The sequence below is a fragment of the Kogia breviceps genome, chromosome 8, assembly GCF_026419965.1.
Source record: "Kogia breviceps isolate mKogBre1 chromosome 8, mKogBre1 haplotype 1, whole genome shotgun sequence".
NCBI classification, from domain to species: domain Eukaryota; kingdom Metazoa; phylum Chordata; class Mammalia; order Artiodactyla; family Physeteridae; genus Kogia; species Kogia breviceps.
In genome coordinates, this window is record NC_081317.1 from 92,042,422 (window position 1) to 92,066,603 (window position 24,182).

At 47.6% G+C, this 24,182-nt stretch overlaps 1 protein-coding gene across 1 annotated transcript in view; it reads right to left on the reverse strand.

Annotated features, from left to right (window-relative positions):
* Positions 1-24,182, reverse strand: part of GABBR2 (gamma-aminobutyric acid type B receptor subunit 2) — a 375,844-nt gene that overhangs the window by 44,747 nt on the left and 306,915 nt on the right. Inside the window, exons 12-13 of the mRNA XM_059070981.2 lie at positions 20,873-20,980; positions 11,456-11,578 (exon numbers count right to left, since the gene is read on the reverse strand). Coding sequence (XP_058926964.1) covers positions 11,456-11,578; positions 20,873-20,980 — 231 coding nt within the window. The remainder of the gene's footprint in view (positions 1-11,455; positions 11,579-20,872; positions 20,981-24,182) is intronic.

Here is a 24,182-nt window from a genome sequence, read left to right on the forward strand (position 1 = left end):
ATACCTGGTTCTCTCTCCTGGGCACACAGTAGGACTGCTCTTTCCTGCCCCACTGAACCCAGGCATGGAGAATTAACATGATAGGGCCAATGAAATATGAGTGGAAGTGACATGTGGCAGTTTGGAGTGGAAGCTTTAAAAGTCACTTGCCATACACTCTTTCCCGTTGCCACAAAAACTGTCCCAGAAGGTGCCCCACCAGCTGCGTCCTGGAGTGAGGATGCTATGGGCGGAGGCTACAATTGATCCTCTATGAACGAGTGCTATGATGAGTGAAGTCTCTGTTGTTTTAATCCACTGAGTTTTGTTGCTGTTGTTGTTACCACAGCAAAACCTAGCACACCCTGTTCTCTCTCACTTTTCACCCTCTGAGGGACATTACATCCAAACACGATCCTGGCTCATATTTTAGAAAAGTAAGCCCAGTAAGGAAAATGTAAAACCAAGAGTCTGGAGACATGTGTCATGGAGAAGACGATGGCCCACCCTGTGTGCATTTAATTTTGCCCATCAGACTGCAGTCCTCGAGGGAGCCTGAGCACAGCCCACCACAGGCCCCCTGGAAATGCTGAAGGAGCGCCGGGATGACACACCATTCCCAAAGAGGTGGGTTGCTTGGAATTCCCCCACAAAAAAGACGGAATGTTTCCGTGGGTGCCACAGCCTGTGTTTCTGCCAACATGGAAATGGGGGAAAATCATCAAAATTTAAAGGTAGTCTTTGCTCAAGAACTGGAATGGCTTTACCAAGACACAAGTGGTCAGAAGAGGCCAGTATTGCAGATAATTTTCCAGCTGTTCTGCTCCATGGCACTTGAAAATTCCCAGTAAACATCCCACCCCCTGCAGAGCACCTGGACAGGTAGACACCAGAGAGTTTCTTGCCTCAGGGCTGTCCCCTGGTGCAGTGGCTCTGCATCTTTTGCTTTGTGTCCTGAGGGGCCTCTGGATCCCAAGTACCTCCTGAAGACACTAGGGAAGCCAATAGGGACGCTGAAATAAACTGCAGTCTCCCATGGACCTGAGATGCCTTCTGAGGCAAGATGTTCCAGAAACGTGGCTGTGGCCGGCAGAGCTGTCCATCCATACATGGGATCCACAATGCCGACTGCAGCTGAGACCCCTGCCAGAAGGAGGTTGTCTGCAGGCATCCTTAAAATGTCTCTCTGGCATATCATTCCAATTAAATCTCATTTAGCATTCTCATTTTAATAACTTAATCTGGAACCTACACCTTGTCTCCTCTCCCAAAGGGGCTGAGGCAGCACAAAATAAAAGCCCAAACACAACAGGACAATTAAAAATAAAGACAAACGATCAGAAGGCGAGATAATCCTCCAGGAACCTGAGAAAAGATGGTATTGCGGCTGAGTGTTGAATTGGGCTCCAACTTTCTGGCAGCCAAGGTTGAAAAGAAAACAGAGTGGCTTATTCAGTTATGATTGCTTGATTGAAGGAAGTAGATACAAGTTCATGGCGGGTGGTGGTGGGGAAGCACAGCCCGTTTCCTGGCACTAAAGTCTGTGAGGATCTATCCTGTGGATCTTTATCTCAGGGGCATTAAGTCACAAACTGAAAACTGAACAATAGCCTTTTATAGAAGATGCTGAATCATTCTTCAGTTGGCAGCTTTAGCCCCATAATTGGGCCCTTGATAAAAGGTGAGGGTGTAATATTAAATTAAATTGCAGCTCGGCAAAGACATTTCTTGGAGAAGCTGGCTTAATGGGCCCAGACAGATGGGTTGAATTTGGACATATGGAGGCATGGGGAGAGAGTTCTAGGTGGAAGGAACAATTTATTCAATAAATATTTACCGAGCACTTACTGTGAGCCAGACCCTGCCAGTGGGTGCTGAAGACACACAGATGGCCTTGGCCTCTGAGGAGGTCACAGACTAGGAGGGGCCAGGTGCACAGACAAATACCACTGTTGTGATCAGATGAGGGGGCCAATAGGGTGAGGCGGGGGCCTGGACAAAGGCATCCAAGGCAGCCCGCTGTTCCAAATGCTCCTGGAGAAGACAATTCTGACTGCCTCTTGAAGGTCAAGTAGGAATTTTTTACATGAAGACGGGGTATTGGGGTGGGAAGGAGGGTGTTCTGGGTAGAGGAGGACAGCAAATGCAAAGGTGTGGGGGGAGACTGTGTGACATTTTAGAGAAGTGCCATTAATAAGGGGAGCTGAGGGGCTTCCCTGGTGGTGCAGTGGTTAAGAATCCACCTGCCAATGCAGGGGACACGGGTTCGAGCCCTGGTCCGGGAAGATCTCATGTGCCACAGAGCAACTAAGCCTGTGCACCACAACTACTGAGCCTGTGGTCTAGAGCCCACGAGCCACAATTACTGAGCCCTCGTGCCACAACTACTGAGCCTGTGCTCTAGAGCCCATGTGCCACAACTACTGAGCCTGTGCTCTAGAGCCCATGAGCCACAATTACTGAGCCCTCGTGCCACAACTACTGAGCCTGTGCTCTAGAGCCCGTGAGCCACAACTACTGAGCCTGTGTGCTGCAACTACTGAAGCCCGCGTGCCTGGAGCCCACGCTCTGCAACAAGAGAAGCCACCGTAATGAGAAGCCCGTGCACCGCAACTAAGAGTAGTCCCCATCTGCTGCAACTAGAGAAAACCTGTGCACAGCAACAAAGACCCAATGCAGCCAAAAATAAAAAATAAATAAAATAAATAAATTTTTTTTTAAAAAAAGGGGAGCTAAGCACAGGGAGCGAGGGAGGGGCCGAGAGATGAGGCAGGGGAGGCAAATGAGGCCAAGTCCCCGGGTCATCGAGGTCCCCTTGAACTTCTAAGGAGTGAGGGCTTCATCCTCTAGCTGATGGGGAGAATTTTAAACAGCAGAACGGCATGGTCAGAACATCAGATGGTGTAGTCCTCTCCTGGGAGGAGTTAGTCAGGCTCACTGGGGTGGCTCTCAGCTAATGAACCCACCCGAAGTCCTTGCAGAGTCCCACTATCCTGCCTGGGGCGTGGTCTGCATCCGGGTGGGGCCTGAGGACGGCCATCCAGAACCCCATGGATGACAATGGATGAGAGACCTGTCCTACGGTTCAGGGCTGGTGGCGATGACCCATCACTTGGAATGTGACCTTGGCATCAAAGCCTTAGGCCACCAGGCTGCCCATGTGCAGCCCAGAGAGCAGGGTGCACCTTGACCCTTAGCCCCCTCACCCTGGACATTCTGATGTCTCTTTTTTCAAAATAAATAGTGTGAGATGGAGCTTGGACAAGCTTTATGAAGACACCAGACGTTTCTGAAAGCGTCTGCTTTAAGATTGGATTTTTTTCAGAGCAACTGTAGAGGGAGGCAGAAGATAAGAGTTAAAATTATTTAAAACTCTATGTATTTGCCTCTTCCAATATCCATTTCCATAGAAACATAACTGAAATAAGATGCCAGTTTCAGAGCCAAGGGCAGTCCCTGACTTCCAAATCCCCCACTTGCTTCAAAAAGCATGGTCAAAGCATGCAACATGGAGGAAAGTCTGAAATACTCCTCTGTCTCACACTGCTCTTTACTTGGTCACTGCCCAAATGGCCAGAAAGGCACAGAACCCAGAGTGCAGGCAGTTCTTGAGGCAGGCTGTCAGGCAGCCGGTGTGGACAGCCTGCTGCCATTTCTGTAAGTGAACGTCACACACGTAGCTCCCGTGGGTGACTGACTGCACGTGATTCTGTCTCTGCTGCCACCTGTCTGGGAAGCTGATGCAGGCAGGCTCAGGATGCTGCCTCAGTGGCTGCCTGGGGCTCTCCGGGGGTTCAACATTGGTGGCCTTTAGTGCTGTCCGCCATCTCCTCTCCATTTCAAAACCATTTCAGAATGGTCAAGTGGAGGCGTAGGTGGTGGCCTGGTAGAGAAGAAAGGCTTGGGAAAGAGCAAAGAACCCTTCCACCTATATTCACAGGCTGTCTTCACACCATCAGTATGCACTGCTTTCACTTCAGGGGAAATTATCTCTAATTATTTTCCTTAAAAGCAAAAAAAACCACAAACAAACAAAACCCAAAAACCCATATGGGTGTGTGTGTATATGCACACACATACACAGTGTCAATTCTTGGTTTTCATCTTACTTGATCTAAAAGTAGCGTTTGACACGCTTCATCAAAACTTCTTCCTTGAGACATTTTCTTCATCTGGTTTCCTAGACACCAGACTCATCTGGTTTTCTTTCTGTCTCTATGGTTTCTCCTTCTAGGTCTCCTTTGCTGTTTCCCTTCTACCTCCCGGGTCTCCAAACATGAGAATAATTGAGGGTCTGTCCTTGGTCCCTTTCTTGTCTCCATCTAAATGCCCCCCAGTGCTCTCACCCAAGGCTTTGTGTCATCTATATGTTGACTGCATCCAAGTTTCCATCTCCAGCCCACACCTCTCCCTGAACCCCACACCCGTATGTCCAATACCTATTCACCATCGCCACTAGTATTGTAGGTATACAAAAAAGGAGAGTTTTCCCCTTTTTCCCAAGAATATAAATTGTATTTTTAAAACCTTTTTAACATACTTGGCAGATTTATCCACCCCTGCTACCTGTGAAATGCAGAAACAGCCAATCTTCCCATCAGACTCCGTAAAGCAGAGGAAGCAAGGTGCAATGCAGGAGTACTGAGGACGGGGCCAAGTCACTGGGGTGGAGGGTGAGGGAGCCTGTCAGTCCTTGCCTTGGTCTGGAGCATTCATCTCTGGAGACACCTCCTTCCTTCTTCAAATGCCTCCTGTGCAAGGACAGCTTTCTCTCCCTTGCTCTTATCTGTGGGCAGCCCTCTCTCCTGGCTACCCCCTTTGTTACTGACCGCCACATCAGAGTCCCCTGCCCTGGCTTCTCCTCTTGTTCCCATCACTGCTTAGTTACTCCTCGGGCTCCAGTCAGGACACCTTCACTCTGACTGTACCCACTCTCTGGATGACCACACTCGTACCCACAGCTCCCATCTTCAATGTATTAACCGCCCCTCCCCCAAATCTCTATCTACTGGACAAACTGCTCCCTTGTGCTCTAGGACCCTGCACCCAATCTTCTTCCTGCCCAGAAATGAACCCCTCACATGCCTCCAAAACCCACTCCTCATTCTGCACCTGACCTTGGTGATGAGGTCCGCCATCCACCACCCACTCAGAAATCCGGGCATTGCCCTTGCTGCCTCCCTGTCCTCCTTCCCGCTTAGAGTCAATCCGTCACCAAGCCTTGTCACGTCTGCTTCCTTATTATCTCTCCAATCCACCCACTTCTCTCTGTTCCCGCTGCAACTGCCCTGCTTTAGGTCGCCATCGGCTCCTGCCTGGATTACTGCAGAAACCATCTCTGAGCCACTGCTGGGCCTTCAGCCTCACCCCTTCATCTGTTCTCACCCTGTAGCCAGGTCGAATCTGATCATGTCACTCCCTGATTAAATGTCTTTCATTTTGAATTTTAAACTCTTCTGCTTAGCACACAAGGTCCCTAATGACCCGGGCTCTGCCTGTGTCATCATTTGTCGTTCCTGTCACCTCCCCCCAAAGGCACCCTCAGCTTTGGACAGCAGAACCACTTTGTATATATTTTTAAACTATTTAGGAAAAAAATGATATACTAACATGTTTAATGTTGAGAAGCTAGATGCTTTCCCTCTGAGATCAGAAACTAGGCAAGGTTGTTCTCTCTCACCACTCCTATTCAACATTGTACTGGGAGTGCTAGCTAATACAAAAATAAGACAAGAAAGGACATAAAATGCATATGGATTGAGAAGGAGAAAACAGAATTGTCCTTTTGTCAATGACATGACTGTCTATGTAGAAAGTCCCAAAGAATCAACAAAAACCCTCCTGGAACTAGCAAGCAATTATAAAAAGGTTGTAGGATTCAAGACTTTTGTAAAAACAAACACAAAACCAAAAACACAACACCATTTATATTAGCACCGAAAACAAAATAAAATACTTAGGTGTAAATCTAACAAAATATATATAAAATCTATATGAGGAAATCTACAAAGCTCTGATGAAGAAATCAAAGTAGACTGAACCACACAACAATGTAAAGCAATTATACTCCAATCAAGATGTTAAAAAAAAAAACAAAAGTAGATTGAATCAAAGTAGATTCCATGTTCATGAATAGAAAGACACAATATTGTTAAGATGTCAATTTTCTCCAACTTGATCTACAGAATCAATGCAATCCCAATCAAAATCCCAGCAAGTTACTTTGTGGATATTAACAAACTGATTCTAAAGTTTATATGGAGACTTTTTATAAAAGACCCGGAATAGCCAACACTATATTGAAGAATAAAAGTCAGAGAACTGATATTATTCAAATTATTTGACTGCAAGGCTTACCATAAAACTATGAATCAAGACAGTGTGGGATTAGTGAAAGAACAGACAAATAGATCAGTGAAACAGAATCAAAGTCCAGAAATAGACCCACACTGATTACAGTCAACTCATCTATGACAAAGACACAAACGCAATCCAGTGGGGAAAGGATAGAATTTTCAACAAGTGGTGCTGGAACAACTAGACATTTACATGCATAAAAATGAATCTAGACAGTGGCCTTGCAGCTTTTACAAAAATTAACTCAAACTTGATCATAGACCTAAATGTAAAACACAAAGCTATAAAACTTCTAGAAGATAACAGGAGAAAATCTAGGTGACCATGGGTTTGTCAATGAGTTTTTAGATCATAACACCAAAAACATGGTCCATGAAATAAAAAATTGTTAACTTGGGCTACATTAAAGTAAAAAATTTCTGCTCTGCTAAAGACAATGTTAAGAGAATGAAAAGACAAGATACAGACTCAGAGAAATTATTTGCAAAATATATATATGATAAAGTTCTTGTAACCAAAATATACCAAGAGGGTATTCCCTGGAGGTCCAGTGGTTAGGACTTGTTGCTCTCACTGCCATGGCCCTGGGTTCAATCCCTGGTTGGGGAACTAAGATCCCACAAGCTGTGCGGTGCAGCCAAAAACAACAACCACAAACAAAACAGACAGAATTCTTAAAACTCAACAATAAGAAGACAATCTAATTAAAAAGTGGGCAAAAGATCTGAACATATACCTCACCAAAGAAGAAATATGTGGGGCAAATACTATAAGTATATGAAAGGATGTTCCACATCATATGTCATTAGGAAATTATACATTAAAACAACAATGTGGTACTACCACACACTTATTAGAATGGCTAAAATCCAAAATACTGACAACATCAAATGCTGACAAGGATGGAGCAACAGACACTCCCATTCATTGCTCATGGGAATGCAAAATGGTACAGCCAGTTTGCAAGACAGTTTGGCAAAACTAAACATACTCGTAGAATATGATCCAGCAATCCTGATTCTAGGTATTTACCCAAATTAGTTGAAAACTTATGTCCACATAAAACCCTACACAAAAATGCTTATAGCAGCTTTATTAATAATTACCCAAACTTGGAAGCAACCAAGATGTCCTTCAGTGGGCAAATAAGCTGTGGTGCATCCATGCAATAGAATATTATTCATTGATAAGAAGAAATGAGCTATCAAGTCATGAAAAGACATGGAGGAATCTTAAATGCATATTGTTAAGGCAAAGAAGCCAGTCTAAAAGGCTACATTGTGTATGATTCCAACTATATGACATTCTGGAAAAGGCAAAGCTATGCAGACAGTAAAAGGTCAGTGGTTGCCAGGGGTTGGTAAGCATAGAGGATATTTCAGACAGTGAAACTGTTCTGTATCACACTGTAATGGTAGATACATAATTTTATGCATTTGGTAAAACTTATAGAATGTACAACACAAAGAGTGAATTCTATGTAAACTATGGATTCTAGTGAATAACAATGTGTCTGTATTGGTTCATCAATTATAACAAACATAGCACATAATGCAAGATGTTATAATGGGGGAAACTATGGGGTGTGGCGTGGGACATATATGGGAACTCTCTATACTTTCTATTAAATTTTTCTTTAAAACTAAAACTGGTCTAAGAAATAAAGTCTATTAATTAAGCATAAAAACTCTTTTAAAATGATAAACATCATGTATTTAGAACAGTATCTAGCACATGACTAGTGCTATATACATATTATTATGTACAAATGAATAAATGTGGAGCCGGGATGCCTCCAGTCGGACTCCAGAATCAGAGTTTCATTCCCTGGACTGCACTGAGAGAATCTCTTCCACGAGGTATTCTGGAACTCTTCTGTTATTCTCAAACCCTTCATCTTGTTTATTTACTTCCAGCTGCTATCAGAATCTGTGCAATCTCAAGTGACTGTGCTTATTTGCGTGTTTACTGTCTGCCCCCCACTAGCTGGTGGGCCCTGTGAGCTCAAGGTCATGCTGTTGTGCTCACCTCTGTCTCCCCAGCGAGGTGAGGTCTCCCAGCATGCGGGCGGTGCTGGGCTGGGTGGTGCGGGAGAGTGATCTATGTGGCCCAGGAGGGGTGGGTGGGGCAGAAATGCACTCAGCAGGGGTGAACAGCATGCTAAGTGTCCTGACAGGGGATGCCTGGATGCTGTAGACCGGAATGGGGAAGAGCAGGCGCTTAAATCTGGTGGAGCTCAGGAACACACTGCCTAATACAGGGGCCTGGAACTGAAGTTCATTTACTTGTCAGAGAAGGTTCTGGAAGGGGGGACAGCACGGGCAAAGGCTTGAAAGTGCAACACAGAGCAAGGCCTGTGGCTGGAATCCTGAGGTGTTTAGAGTGTCCAGAGTGACCAAAGGCATCCGAGGTAGGTGTGGTCTGAGGGGAGGAGAGAACAGACCACAGAGATCTTTGATCACCTCTCCCCCAAGCATAAACTTTCTCTCTCACTGGGGGTTCTGGAGCAAACAGCCCCTTGAGAACTTAGGACCCCTTAGTCCCTGGGCACACTGTTCAACCGTCATGCTGAGTCTGACAGAGGAGGGTCTGAGGGAAATCAACTGATAGTTTAGCGATGTTTGGTGGAAAAATGACAATAAAACGACAGGGCTGTGGGTCGACAAATCAAAGGTTCTGCTACCATGGCAACAGAATGACAGGGCAACCCTCAAATTAGAGGAGAAATGAGGATCAGGCCAGGAAAGGTTGAGAGAGAAATCTCCGCAGATACTTGGAGGGAAACAGAGATACTTCGAGGGAAACTCGAGCCAGGGATGTGGCTCTCCTCCAGCCACCCCCCTTCAAAAGTCTAGATGCCGCGGGCAGAACCCCATTCCTTCCCAGGCTCAGTTTCCTCATCTACACAGAGAAGCACTTCCGTGGCACCCGGCTGCTCCTCAGTTTGAGAACCATTCCCTGGAAGGTCTGGAATGGGCTCGCGTTCTTTGTGCGGAGCCATGGAGAGCAGCAGTACTTACTACAGAGAGCAAGGAAGAAAGGTACTTTCTTACTTATGGTCTGCACAAGGTCTACCTCCTGTAAACGGTCCAGGGGGACAGGCTTCCTCGATTTATTTCCAGAGTCGGCCGACTCTAGCCCTGCAGCCTTTCCCACCACAGCCAGATCCCAAGGGATCCTGTGCACGCTCCGCCCCGACCTTAACCTTGAGCGGAGGTGACGGTGCCCTGCCTCACCGGTTGCCAAAGGGCTCAGCATCAACCCAGCGGGGTCTGCTCTCTGCCCATCTGCCCCAGCTCCAGGTCCTTCCATGGGCTCCGCCTGACTCGCCTTTTCTCCTTCCCTGATATCCTGGGCGCTCAGTCTGCCTGTTACCTATTTTTAGGCTTCGTCTGCAAAATGTGAAAACACTTCTTTGCCCAGCCCACTTCACAGGCCAGAGACCAAGGGTCTGTGAATACACTTGAAAACTACGAAGTGGTGTCCTGTATTGAAAGGCAGGTGGTGGAGTGGGGGAGACGATAGTTGGTGGTGTTGCCACTAACCTGCTAGGTGACCCTGGGTGCCTTATATAATCTCTCTGGGTTTCTGTTTCCTCATCATTAACATGGAGTTCAGGATAGCACCTATTCCACAGAGTTATTGTGAGGATTCAGTGAATTAACACACACATCTAGCTACCAGCATCACCATTGTTATTACTGTTATTAGCACTATTGCTTGTGATTATCATCACCCCAGGCTCTCCGTAGCCAGGGGGCCCAGTTAGCCAGTAACAACCCTTCCTCCTGTTGACAGCCTGTCTGGATTTCCAAATCCTGGTGGTGGGTGGTGAATTCCCCTGGGATGGAGCTGGAGGCAGGTCTGGTCCTTCGCCAACTGTGCAGGTGAGTGATGACCAGATGTCACCTCCCCTCTAGGCACAGCCCGTCTGTGCGAGTGACCTCAGCTGAGCTCCTGCCCCCTTGGCCTATGGGCACAGCCAGCGCAGGTCTGTCCTCTGCCAGGTCTGACTGTGCCTGTCTGGAGTCCTGCTTCCTCCCCGGATGCACACGTAAGGCAGTGAGATGGAGGCGCACAGCCTTAAATCCTTCCCCTAAATCTGCGCTGTCAGGAAACAGCGTTCTCTGCCACTGCTCCGACCGCATAACTTCTTACTGGGCTGAGTGAACCCTCTGCCTGTCTCCAGACAAACAAGGCCCGGCATCTTATTTGCTAGAAAACCCTTATTGTTCAGAGGATAAAAACCTCTGTCCTCAATGCATAAAATGACTGTTTCCAGTTTAGTTTTATTGATAAAATTCACACTAAATCCCACAAAAAGATTTCCCTAATAGTGCAGTAAGAGAACTGGAGAAAACTCCAGTTTTCTCAATAGAATCTGCTACACTGTAGGGAAATCATACTGTACAGCCACTGCCGTTCAGCTGGCTCTTTCCGACAAAGGCATGTTTAACACTTCTAGGAGAAAATCAACAAAACTACAACTTCCCTAATCTTGAACTTCTCTAACTGGAGCATCCTAGGAAGACCAGTGTGAGTTAAGAGCAAGGCCCAACGCAAGACTACTAAAATATATATTTAACGGTACTTTTATGTAAGGTTCTTCTTTTTGGCAACACATCACTTTGAAGATCCTCTAGTAACTGGAAGGAGCTTTCAGAGTGTTTATTCCCCTACTAGCACTCCTTAGGGAACTCACTTTAAAGGAGAGATTAAAAATGCAATGTAATTTCTAGCCTGATGGATCATATAAATGGGGGTTTCTACAATGTGTAGAGAATATACTGGTTTAAACGACCCAACATTTCCCCTTAATTCTGCATATATTAATACACCTAGACAAATTCTTTCACCATTTTTTCCAGGAGTGAAGACCTTGTATTTGGCCCTCCTGAAATAATATGTCTCAAATGGAAGGAAACGGAAATAATGAGACATTCCTGATAGGGAACGTGGACCCACGTGGACGTATGATGATTTTCCCGTAACCACCTCAACTTCTTCTCAAGAAGTGTACCTGGGGCAGTAAAGAAGATGTGCTGCCTTGCTGTCCGCCCTGGTGCGGGGGGCGCCGGGAGCAGCATAGGCCTCCTTCCTGCTGGTGCCAGGTGCTTACCTCCATGCTGTACCTTTCCACCGTCCTTCTCAGGGGGTCCACAGCCTGCCAGCAAATCAGGATGCACAGGTCAATCAGCAGCATGCCCCCAACGATCACAAGCAGTTTCTGGTCCTTGATGATCTGCAGAGAGGGCAGGGGCAGAAGGGATGTGAGAGAGCTTCCCAAACAGCAGCCGAGGGGCCAGGTCAGGTGGGTGACTGAATGGTGTCACCCCCAGTTTGAAAATTTCCTCAGACTACCCATCGCCCACAGGATAAATCCAGCCAAGCTCCTTTGCTTGGCATTCAAGGCCTTTCATGAGCTTGGCTTGTCCATGCCCCAAACACACACATATACTTAGTTAAATTTGAGGACTCCCAGGTTCTGGCCGTGCTGTGATTTTCACCCCAGGCCTTTGTGGGTGTTGGCTCTTTTGCCTGGAACACTCTCTTCTTTCTATGTGGCAAATAATCTTTAGAGACCCAGATTCATTTTGCCTCCTCCATGAAGCCTCCTTAACTCCCACAGCAGAACTAACTACTCTCATAGCATTCTGTTCCCATACTTAATCATACTTAATAAGTTCAATACTTATAACTATGAATAGTAATAGTAGTAACTACAAGAAGGAGAATAAATACAAATGCTAACATTTAGTGAACACTTACACTGTGCCTACCTGTAGGTTGACTGTTTTACATACAGCATCTCATACAAAGGCAGATACTATTATTATTCCCAATTTTCAGATGAAGAAACTGAGGCTAGTGCTGGGGGCCAAGTAACTTGCTCAGTGGAATACAGATACTAAGAGGTGAAGCCTCGATTCGAACCAAGATCCTCCTCTCTCCAGAGTGCACACCCTCAAACATTTACAGCACCTACCAGGCTCTACAGTAACCAGATGCTATATTAAGTTGTATACACTTCTGCCCTCCTCAGTAAACTGGGGAAACCCTTACAAAAGGGAAGCCTGTTTTATTTATTTGTTTGCCCTCAGCACCTAGCAGGGCCTGGCATGCAGTTGATACTTAGAAGTTTGACTGGTTGAATTGAGATGAAGGAATATATAAAGAAGAAATATAATTCCCATCCCACTTTGCAGCCTGGGGTATCTTTATTATACTGTGAAGTTCCCACCCCACTTTATGTCCGTTTGATGGGGATTGACCTGGGAACAAATGCTGTCAGGGGCAAAGCTAACCTGTATTTCACTCACTGCATGTTTATGTGTCCTCATCCCCCGCCCCAATGCCAAACAAAAGCTAATGTGATGAGGTAGTTCTAGAAAAGACTGTAGAAAAATAAACAAAACTGAAGCAGAAGCTTAAGAAATATCTCCAGGTCTGACTTTTAATGATTAAAGCCATCCTTAAAGGAGAAATAGAATCTCAAGAGACTTCTCTGTGGCCAAACTGTGAAAAAAACAAGAAAGTACTGCTGAGTTACTGCCAAAGAGATCAAATCCACCAAGACCACTTTACCTGGGGGTAGGGCACTGGCAAAGCACCCTCTGAGATTTTTCAGAAGCATTCAGTGCACCGCTGATAGCTTGTAGAAACTTGGTTTAAGCCCTGCCCTCAGGGGAACCAGGCAGCTCCATGTTAGCCTTGAGAAATTGGGCCAAAGGGAAGAAATGCCTGAGGAGTTTAGGACTTGGAGGACAGGCTGGAAGGGGCCTCCCTGCTTGATGCTCACCCAGGGCTGTTTGAGCCCCAGGCATTTGCACACACTGCACCTGACCCCTGGAATTTCTTTCCTCCACCCTTCTGCTGGTGCCCTCCTACCCTGATTTCAAGATTGAGCCTGAGCAGCTGCTCCTCTGTGAATCCAGGTGTGCCCTGCATGGGGCCCATGCTGTAGCTGTGTTCCTATCAGAACCGAGGCAGTGACCATCCAGTCTCCCCTCTGTGCCCTGGTGCTTTGTGCAGGGGCTGGCTCTCAAACTTTCTTGAGGAACGTGTGGAGAATGAATGAATGAGCTCTCAGGAAAAGGCCAGGGGAAAGTGGTGCTGTTGAGCAAGTTCAAGGTCACTGTCTCCTGCCTAGGGCTCAGGTTCTACTTCCTAAAGGCACCACCTGCCGCAGGTTCCTATCCTTTCCCAGGCATTTGTAGGTGCTGGTTCTTTCGTCTGAAACACCCTGTTCCTTCTGTGAGAGGCTCTCTGTGGCTGGGTGTGCACGGGGCCGGTTGCGGGTGGCTGGAAACAGGGCTAGCTGGAGGGAGAGACCCTGCATGACATGCGATGGCGCCTCATGCGGGCCACTGGAGGTTTAAGCATCTTTAAGCATCAGCGTGATGGGGAGCTCTCTGCAGCATTAAGGGGTGAACCTGAGATGGGATCCTGCAGTAGGAGGCCAGTTAGGAGCTGGGGCCATTGTCCTGATGAGGAAGGAGGAGGCCTGATCCAGAGCAGTGACCACCAGATGGACAGGAGGATGCAGATGCCACAAACACCGGGCAGGCAGAGTTGCGGACCTCAGCCTCTCAGTCCTCTCCCCCTCCCCAAACTTCCCCAACCAGCAAGTGCCGGCACCTCCAGGTCCCTCCTTCTCTGCCAAGTCTTTCCCACAAGACATAAGGGGTACTACTCTCCCCACAGTTTAGCTCCCAGGAGGCAGTGAACTTGAACTTGCTCAGCAGTACCACTTTCTCCTGGCCTCTTCCTGAGAGCTCATGCATACAGGAGTACGGACCACCTTACACTCCATTACACCACACCTCAGGTCTGTTGGGACTGCATGGTCTACACTGGACAAAAAGTAGTACATTGAAGGTCAGGGCAGAGAAACGTGGGTTGGGGCCACGCTCAGTGAGCCCCTACAGGGGAGAGACCTCCCTTCTGAGCGGATGCCGCACCTCTCCTTCTGCTGCCTGAATAGGGAAGGCACGCATGCGGCACAGAAGATGAGCATGAGAATCTCTCTCTGGTAAATATGAGAGTCAAGTCCTCCCAATTTTAAGGCTCAAGTATGAAGTGTGAAGTAGCAGAGTGGCAGTGAAAAGACAGGACCTGGGATTATGTGGACCTGGACTGGAGTCCTGGCTCCATCCCTTGTGACCTGGGTGTGACCCTAACAAATCACTTCCTCTCTCATTCTGCATCTCTGATTTGTAAAATGGCAAGGAGTGGAGAGGCTCATGTCATATCTCTAAGTACGGTACAAAAAAAGAACACAGTTTTGGATCTAGAAGACCTCATTCTAATCCCAGCTCTTGTGAAATGTCATCTTGATCAAGCTGTATGACTCTGTTAGACTTATTTCCTCCTCTAAAAGTAAGGCCATTGAGCTCTAAGCTGCAGAGTTGGTATAAGAATGAAATGAGATGATGTATGGAAAGCACCTCGCACAACATCTGGCTCAGAGAAGATGCTCAACAAATGGGCTGTGTGGCTACTATTTCTTGGGTTTTGAGAATGCACGGTTCTGTGTTTATGTGGAGGACAGTGACATCTAGGGGCAAAGTGTGATACTGCACCTCAGCTCTGCTAGACTCCGGGCTAATCATCACACAGATGGGCCCAAGGTGGGAAGATCCTGAGAGTAACAGGAGAGGACATGTCTAATTTCCTTTTGGTACCATTTCCAAAGCCTGGCACTTGACCCTTGTTTGTGACTAAATGGATTTAGTCTAAGTAGTTATGGATCACATTTGATTAATTAATCACAGGAACATTTATTGAGTGCCTACTCTGAATCAGGTTCTTTTCTAGGCACTAGGGCTGCAGCAGCGAGAAAAACATAAATATCCTACATTCATAGAGCATGCATGATAAGGGTAAACTAATAATGAATAATTATACAAATACCCCATACGTATACACAATACAATGGTAAAGAGAGGTGACAAAATAATCTTTTAAAAAAGATCTAAAAATTTAAATTTAAAAAATAGCACTGACCTAACCATACAAAGTCTGAGCACCATAGAATACTAGAATTAGGCAAGGCCATGTCTCTAGTCTCACCTCAGCTTCCCTGACTTCCTTTATTAATTTTCAGCTTTCTCTTCAAAAGCTGCACAAACTTTCCTCGGTTATGTCAGTGCACATTGATGCCATGAAACTCAGTTCTCTCTCTGAGGCTAGGAGGTTACTCGTGCTCCATTCTCACTGAGTGAGAGATGAGAGTGAAGGCACCCAGGAACGATTAAGCACCCAGTTCTGGCATCAGATCTGAGTTTGAATCTTACTAACTAGCTGGGAGACCTTGGTAAGTTTCCTAAGCTGTCTGAGCCAGTTTCCTCATCTACACAATGGGGGACGATGACCACACAAACCACTCGATTACCAGAGCCTGGCTTACAACTACTGTTCAACAGATGTTAGCTATTACTATTAAACATCACTTCCCATGGTTGTTTAGAGCAGAGATCAGCAAACTACGAATTTGGCCCACTGTTTGTCTACCCCCCCCCACACACACACTGTTTGTCTTTGTAAATAAAGTTTTATTGGAACACAGTCATATCCATTTGTTTATGTGTTTGCCTCTGGCTACTTTCATTCTACAATAGCAGAGTTGAGTGGCTGTGACAGAGACTGTATGGCCTGCAAAGCCTAACATAGTTACTATCTGACTCTTTACAGGAAAAGTTGGCTAACATCTTCTTTTGGGAAAATGGTGTTTCTTTATTTCTTCAAAAAACTTCAGATATTTTGACTGATTCAGACTGGCCTTCTACTAAGACTAGCTTATTGCCTGCTTCCAGGGACGCCATTCCAGAGGGAATACAGTGTGAATGGTGCCCCCTGGAGTTGTACAACCAGCGGCCCTGCCTTCCTGCCATCACTCAGATGACGGACACTCTCTTGGCATTTTCCTGAAGCTGAGCCTGGGTGAAGGTCTTAGAGGATGGCCCTATGTTATTATTTGCAACCGTATCAAGTCACATATGTAGTGAAGTTTCTTTGTCCTCAAAAAACATCTGCCCCCACAACAGATCTCATCTCTGAGTTACTGCTCTAGTCTCAAAGTTCCATTTGGTCCTAGTAAGAGTAAGAGGCAGAATAAAGACTGTGGTAGTGGGCTTCCCTGGTGGTGCAGTGGTTAAGAATCTGCCTGCCAATGCAGGGGACACGGGTTCAAGCCCTGGTCTGGGAACATCCCACATGCCTCAGAGCAGCTAAGCCCGTGAGACACAACTGCCAAGCCTGTGCTCTAGAGCCACAATTACTGAAGCCAGTGCCCCTAGAGCCTGTGCTCTGCAACAAGAGAAGCCACTGCAATGAGAAGCCCTCACACCGCAACTAGAGAAATCCTGCACGCAGCAACGAAGACCCAATGCAGTCAAAAATAAATAAATTTAAAAAAAAAGACTGTGGTAGTGGGGCTTCTTAATTCAAGATTTTATGATTGATACTATAAAAATACTGAATTTAGAAGCATTAAGTCACCACATGTCAATACTTCCTTTAATAGGCTTCTTTTTCTTTAACGTCTTTCAAAATGTAGCCATATGGGGTGAAGCTTGTGTATGTGTGTTTGGGGAGTGTGTGACATGGTGGGTGGAGGGAGGATGAGGTGGGAGACAGGGAAGGAAGAAAAGGGTAAAAAGACTGGAAAAGACGTGTGAGATTGCATTTTCAGATTTAGGTAAATCTTGTATATGTGTCAGTAAAAAAAAATATTAAGGGCTTCCCTGGTGGTGCAGTGGCTAAGAATCCGCCTGCCAGTGCAGGGGACACTGGTTCGAGCCCTGGTCTGGGAAGATCCCACATGCTGCAGAGCAACTAAGCCCGTGGGCCACAACTACTGAGCCTGCACTCTAGAGCCTGCGAGGCACAACTACTGAGCCCATGTGCCACAACTATTGAAGCCGGTGCGCCTACAGCCCATGCTCCACAACAAGAGAAGCCACTGCAATGAGAAGCCCGCGCACCGCAAGTAAGAGTAGCCCCCCCCCCATTCACTGCAACTAGAGAAAACCCGTGCACAGTAACAAAGACCCAATGCAGTCAAAAATAAATAAATAAAATAAATAAAATTTTAAAAGTGCATAAGAAAAAACATTAAAAGAAAAATAAGAGGCTCACTTTAAAAAAAATTTAAACTTAAAAAAAAACCAATAAAACAAAACAATGACAATAAAAACCAACCTTGGCTATGTAAAATGTTGGAGTCATGGAGAATTCAATCCCAGTTTTGACCTGCGACTGCCACAGCCCTTTAAAAACAATCTGGTTCCCAGCTTGAGTTTTTGAACTGTGAAAGGTATAAATTTCTCTTCTATACACTTAACCTCTTCTAATTTGGCTGATAAATGATACTCACCTGTAGTGCCACAAGGCTTTTCCTGGAATAACCGGAAAGCCTAGAGCAAAAACTGTCTCACATTGGAAAGGTGTATTCATCTGGCCTAAATCATTTTCACAACAGACTAAATTGGTGACCAAATCTTGTATTCAAAGCCTTTGGCAGTTTTTCAGACAGGCCCCTCCCTGGACGCCTGGGCCCACCACCTGCCTGGGCTCTCACTTTGCCCAGACCCCCGGGGTGGGGAGAGTGCCCTTGTCCCAGGCAGCCCAGCAGGCTGTGGCCACATCACAGCCCCAACCCCCATGGCCCTTTCAGACAACTGAACTCCTGAAGTCTTCCCTGGCATGTTTTGTCAATTGTTGCCAGACAATCTGAGTGTTCTTGCTTAGTGATCACATGAGTAATACAAAATAAAGGCCAGTTCTCCATTGCCAATAATCATATGCATGAATTACATATTGACACAAAGAAACGAACACTGTGATTCTTCAAAACCAGGATGGACTCGTCATAAATGGCAGAGCCACAGAGCAGGAAGGGCCCAAGAAGTTACGTGGTGCCTGTCAAACTTTGGCTTGCATCCGCTTTGCCAGGAGGGCTGGCGGAAACACACGTTCCTGGGCTCCAGGAACCTGATTCTTAGGGCTGGGGGAGCTGAGAAACTGAATTTCTAACAAGCTCCCAGGTGATGCCAACAATGCTGCTGGTACAGCGTGCACTGAGTAGCCCTGATCTAGACCAGAGGCTTCCCACTCGGGTTGTATATTAGTATCACCTGGAGGGGTCTAGTAACTCCCAATGCTCAGCTCCAGCCCGGGAGGTGTGGGCTGGCCTGGGTTGCTTCTTGTAGTTTTCAAAAGCTCCCGTTTGATTGTGATGTGCAGCCAGGTCTGAGAAGGACCAGGTGGCCAGGCTCCTCATCTTACAGACAGAAGGGAGTTGTCACAAATGCTCCTGAGGCCCAGTGAGAGGAGGGCCTTCCAGGTGAGCACAGGCAATGGGTAGCAGAACTGAGCTCTTTCCTCCCTCTAAATGCAGCCCATAGTTGTCCCAAGGTGGTCCGGTGTGGGCCAGAGGGTGGAGAAGAGAGGATACACCCCCCCCCCATCTGGAGAGCAGCTCCCTGGCAGTGAAGGGGCGGGTGGTGAGGCTGACGAGTGAGAGGTGCCACTGGGCACCAGGCAGAATCACAGCTCGGGAGACAATGCCATTTCAATACTTCCCCATTTTACAGATAAGAAAACAGAGGCCCTGAAAGATGAAGAGGTTTGCTGAAAGACCCATGGCGGGTCAGCAGTGAAGCAGGGAGTAGAAGCCTGCTCTCCTGCTGTGTCTGCTGGCCCTACCACCTCGGGCTCACCTGCTATCTGCCACAGGCGTGATGGCTTATGACCCAGGTAATTGGATGGCAAATGCAAGTTGAGGATGAAGAACTGGAACAATAGGCACCACATTCCAGAGTGGGATGAGATCACAGTGCAGGATTTTCAGAGATGTCTGTAAATGGGTTATACATCCATCAGGGGTTTAAAAAGTGTGTGTGGGGGTGTGGGTAGAGTTGAATCAAGAAGAGGATTTTTGGAAAGACGTGTCATGATGCTATCTCACCTCATCCCCAGGTGAGAGGACGGGGGGGGTGGGTATGCTTCCTCCTTGACCTCAAATCAAGAGGGAGGCTTAAGGAGAGCACTCAGATGGCTTGATTGCTAGGGCTCCCTGCAGCCTGGGGGACCTGGTGAGCTGACGCCTCACTCCTGCCTGAGAAACCCACGGGAGGATGATGGGCCAGTTGCTCCATGGATGGAGCAGAAGAGGGGAAGTGGCTACAGTGGGATCAGCCACAATCCTTGAGTTTGTAGGAGTGAAGGATGTGTGCTTCCTGAGCACCAGGTGTGGGCCCTGGGCCAGATAGAGCTGTGTGGCCTCTGCCCAAGGCCAGCTGGAGGGGCGGGCCCAGGCGTGGGGGGCTGCCACATGTCTGTGGAAGGAGCCACAAATGGCCAACGCGGGGGAGTATTTCACCCATGTCAGGGGCACTGCGGGAGAGTAAATCCCAGTAATGGGGGCTTTGAAAATTCCACAAAAGGACTCCATGAGAGCCTAAAGGGTGTGCTTAACCAATGCCAGGCCCAGCAAGATGGATGCAGCTCCTGGCAAGTGAGGTCTTCCCTGCCCCTTCCACCACTCGAAGCTCCAACTCAGGAGGGTTCAAAAACCTTGGGAGTGGGATGGGGAAAAAACTCAGTCTGGCAAAAGAGAGAAGCAGCCCATCCGCACCCCTTCTCCCAGGGCAGTTGACTGGCTGCTTCAGGCCAAGCTGGGGAAGGAAGAGGTGATGCCTTTGAAGGCAGTTTGAGGTTCTGAATATTATGATGGACTCCACATATTAGCTGTTGGCCAGAGGACCTTCAAAGTCATGAGACTTGCCTGAATTTTTATCTAGGAGCAAGGGAAGAAGAGTGCCAGCCATCGGAAGAGTTAAAAAGGACAGTGCGGGGAAAGTTTCTCCATGACTACATCCCAAGAGTCAAGCTTCATCAACATGATGGCTACAGCCAACCACAGAGGTGGCAACTGCTTTCCTCCCACATGAAGGAAGGGCTCCTGTCCTCTAAGGGCCTCTTTGAAAATGGAAGCATTAAATCAGGCCCCTGCCCTGTTTCACTCTCCTCTTTCAAGGGCTCCCCACTAGCCACAAGTTAAAGTTCAGGTTCCTTACCGTGGCTCCTGCCTTCCCCTGTGGCTTCCTCTTGTACCCTTTCCCCATGAACCCCTGAGCAATGTGAACACACCCCTCCCTTCCCCAGGCCTCTGTGCACAGTTCCCTCTGGGAGAGGGAGAACTCCTCAGCCTCTGCTTCCCACTCACCCTCCAGGTTTTAGCACAGGTGTCACTTCATACACCAAGCCCTCCCTGGGTGCTATACCCCAGTATCCCCCATATGCACCCAACCAGCCCTTATCACCTTGCATTGTAAATGCCTTGTTAGCTGTCTGATGTTCCCAGGAGGCTGAAGGTGTTGGGGGCTGGGGTGGGGAGGGGCCGAGGGTTGTGTTTAGCTTGAATCCCCAGCAAATAGCCTAGTGCCTGGCATACAGTAGGTGCCTAATAAATCTTTTAAAAATAAATACTAAATGAACATTGCAAACGCCCTGCAACAGAAGGAGGCATTACCTTCTTCTTCATTTTCACATTTTTGAAGATGGCGTGGACCCTCCATGTCTTTGCGAACATTGCCCCAAAGGCGGTCGTGTAGCCCACGGTGAGAATCCAGGTCCTGACCTAGAGGCCATGAGAAAACAGAGGCATTAACATCTCACGGGGAATGGACTTCATCATTTAGGAGAGTGTCCCAACAGGGGGACTTAGATGGGGACAGATGCTCTACTTTACATACTGTAGAGTTTTACTAGCATCAATAGTCCTTCAATCACATTTCAATCTGATAGACGCTTAGTTCTTCTATTGGCCACTCGCCAGACCAGGGCCCTGGGCGCAGAGGCATATGACATTCAAATCCTGCCTTTCATGGGCCCACAGCCCAGAGGGAGCCAGTCATAGACAGAGGCACAGAGAGCCCCCAGGACCACTGAGGCGCCACTAAGGGGTTTCAGACCAGCCCTCTGGTCTTCCCTCTCTCCTTTCCTTCTCTGACAGCCTTCTATGTGGGGAGACAGGCCTGCAGAGGTGCTCCTAATTGCTGATTTCTCTGCCTCCTCACCCAAGTCTCTAGAAGATGAGGCAGCCCCAGGAACCTCTTCCACAGGACTCCCAGCTCCTGGGTTGTGGGCAGCGGGGAGGGGAGAGCACTGAGCTGCAGGGGCTGAGAGTGGGCAGGAAAACAGGCCTGCATGACCCTTCTCCAGTGCTAGGGACCCAGCCACTCTGGTAAAGCAGGACAGAACTCAGCCAGAACTGGCCCCGGGGATGCCTGACTGGCAGCTGTACCAGCCCAGCTCCTGGCCATCGTCAGGATGGGGGGGGGGGAAGGTCAGAGGAGAGGGGCTGTGACCCTTCCACTCCCACCAGGGGCCCATCTCCTCAGGCCTTTGGAGAAAGAGAGGAGCGATGCTGCCTGGGTCCCTGCTCAGGACTAAGGCCTTATCTAGGTTTCACCTGTTCCACAGCACCAAAGTGTGCCCTGATCCCCAGCCCTGGGCTGGTGGCTGCCAGAAACTGCCAGTCCTGATAGGAGCCAACAGCCTGATTCCTGCAGGCTGGGATGGCTGGTCACCACCTGTTAGGTCTTGGGGGCCTCCTGGGTGCCCACTCCCCACCTGCACTGCCATCGTGGCCAGACCCCAGCCTCTCCCGAGTCCACCCTCACCGGCTGGTCTGGATACCCTCCAAGACCCAGGAGACTCACCTAGCTCCAGGTTGGTCCCCACATCATGGCCCAGTCCTGGGCTGTATGCCACTGGGTTCTGGGGCCTCCCACTAACTGGGACAAAAAGGCTGCGTGCTCCGTGAGCTCTGGTTCTAGACTATGGTCTTTCCTCAGCTCTTCCTCAGCTCTGTTGAACTAAGTTCCCTCTGAAAGGTCCCCACCTGCCTCAGCTGAACATAGCAGGAAGGTGGACATGTTAGGAGAGAGAGAGACAGCCGGGCTGGAGTGGACAGTCTGGGCCCTCTGTGTCCAGAGCCCAGCAGGTTTGTCCGCCTCAGCGCTTCCATCCAGCCCAGGGCTGCAGGCAGTCATGTAGGAGGTTCCCAGACATGCTCCCTTCAGGGAGTCCCTTCACACTGCCTTTCTAGCAACTTGGTTCTCCAGCTTTTCAAAGACAGGGCTTTTCCCCTTTCCATTTTATCTGTAAAAACAGGAACTGGTTGGGTAGATGGCAAGACCAACCCCCTAAGGAAGGACAACAGCATTACCTCGATTGTTCAGAAACACAGATGGGTGAGGTGTGAATGCTGACAATGGTAAGGGTGAGGACTTAACCTTCTTTTTTTTAATTTCAAAAATTTCAGACAGGCAAGAACGAATCACAGTACTTTAGAGTAGGTGTAGGATGGCCATGTCATTACCCGTATTATAAAACAAGGATGGAAGAAAAGTAACAGAATAGAGACAGGGAAAGAGCCAATTATTCGGAATTTAGACCTGAGCTTATTCAATGACCAGATCACACATTCCTATCCTGTCAGAGTTGCACAGGACCTTACAGATCATTTCATTAATTCATTCACTTGTTCACCTGTTCATTCAATAAGGATTACTGGGCCAGAAACGAAGTATATAATGATAAAAAACAAACAAATAAAACAACAACAACAACCAAAAAAACCAGGGTGATTTTTTGGAGTCATCAACTGAGTTGAGAAAACCCCTTTGTAGATGAAGAAACTGAGACTTGGGGCATTAAGATATTTCTCTCAACCACACCACCCAGCTCCAGAGCTGAGCCCGGAAGTCAAGGCCTTGACCCAGTCCAGCCCTCTCTCCCCGACATCATGCTGCCTACTCCTCAGAGAGTCTCCTTACCCCAATCAGGTCCATCCCCGCCCGGGAGGCAGCTGTCAAAGGGACAGCACACTGGGGGAGTAGCTGGCCAGCCTGAGAACTGGCTGATTTCAACACAATTTTAGAGCTAATGGTTGACACGACTGTGAAGACCAATGGTCTCCAAGCCCTTCTGATCATGTCCCCCTAACAGAAAAACAATTTTAAACACGAACATATACAGAACAAGGAAATTTTTACAAGGACGGTAAGAGATGAAATAATATCATTATTTTTACCTCATAATGTGGCAGACAAAGATCTTTTATTTTGGGTTAAAGTATTACTCCAATATGCTTGGCATTATTATATTTGCTTTGACTTATATTTTCTCTTACATAATCATTTTCAGGCCACTTGTCTATTTTGTAGGGCCAAATTCATTAAGACCCAATAATACAAGTGAGCTTAGTAAAAACTCGACGATGTAAATTTAACCTGGCAACTGGAAACGGCAATATGTTGCCATAAACTGAAAGCAAAGAATGGGTGAGGATGCCTGGCCAGAAAAGAGGTAACCTAGTAGGCCCAAGACCTCCTGGCAAGGTTTGCTTAAGCTGGTTGGTGTCTGAGAACTTGGATTTGGGGAGGGTTTCCCACCATTCCCTCAATGATAAGAGTGACTCTGTGCCTGAAGGGTTTATGCAAACAGCGTGGTTTATGCCATACACCTGCTTCTCTTCTGAGAGCCTGGAATTTTGGTATGAGCTCAGTAGAGGGTTCCCAGGTGACCGGACCCCAATAAAAACCCTGGGGGCTGAGTGTCCAGTGAGCTTCCCTGGTACACATTTCATGTGTTGTCATAAGTCGTTGCTGGGGTATTAAGTGCACCCTGTGTGACTCCACTGGGAGAGGCTCTGGGAAGCTTGTACCTGATTCCCTGTGACTTCACCCCATGTGCCTTTTCACTTTGCTGATTTTGCTTTATGTTCTTTCTCTGTAATTAATCATTGCTATGAGTACAATTCTATACTGAGTCCT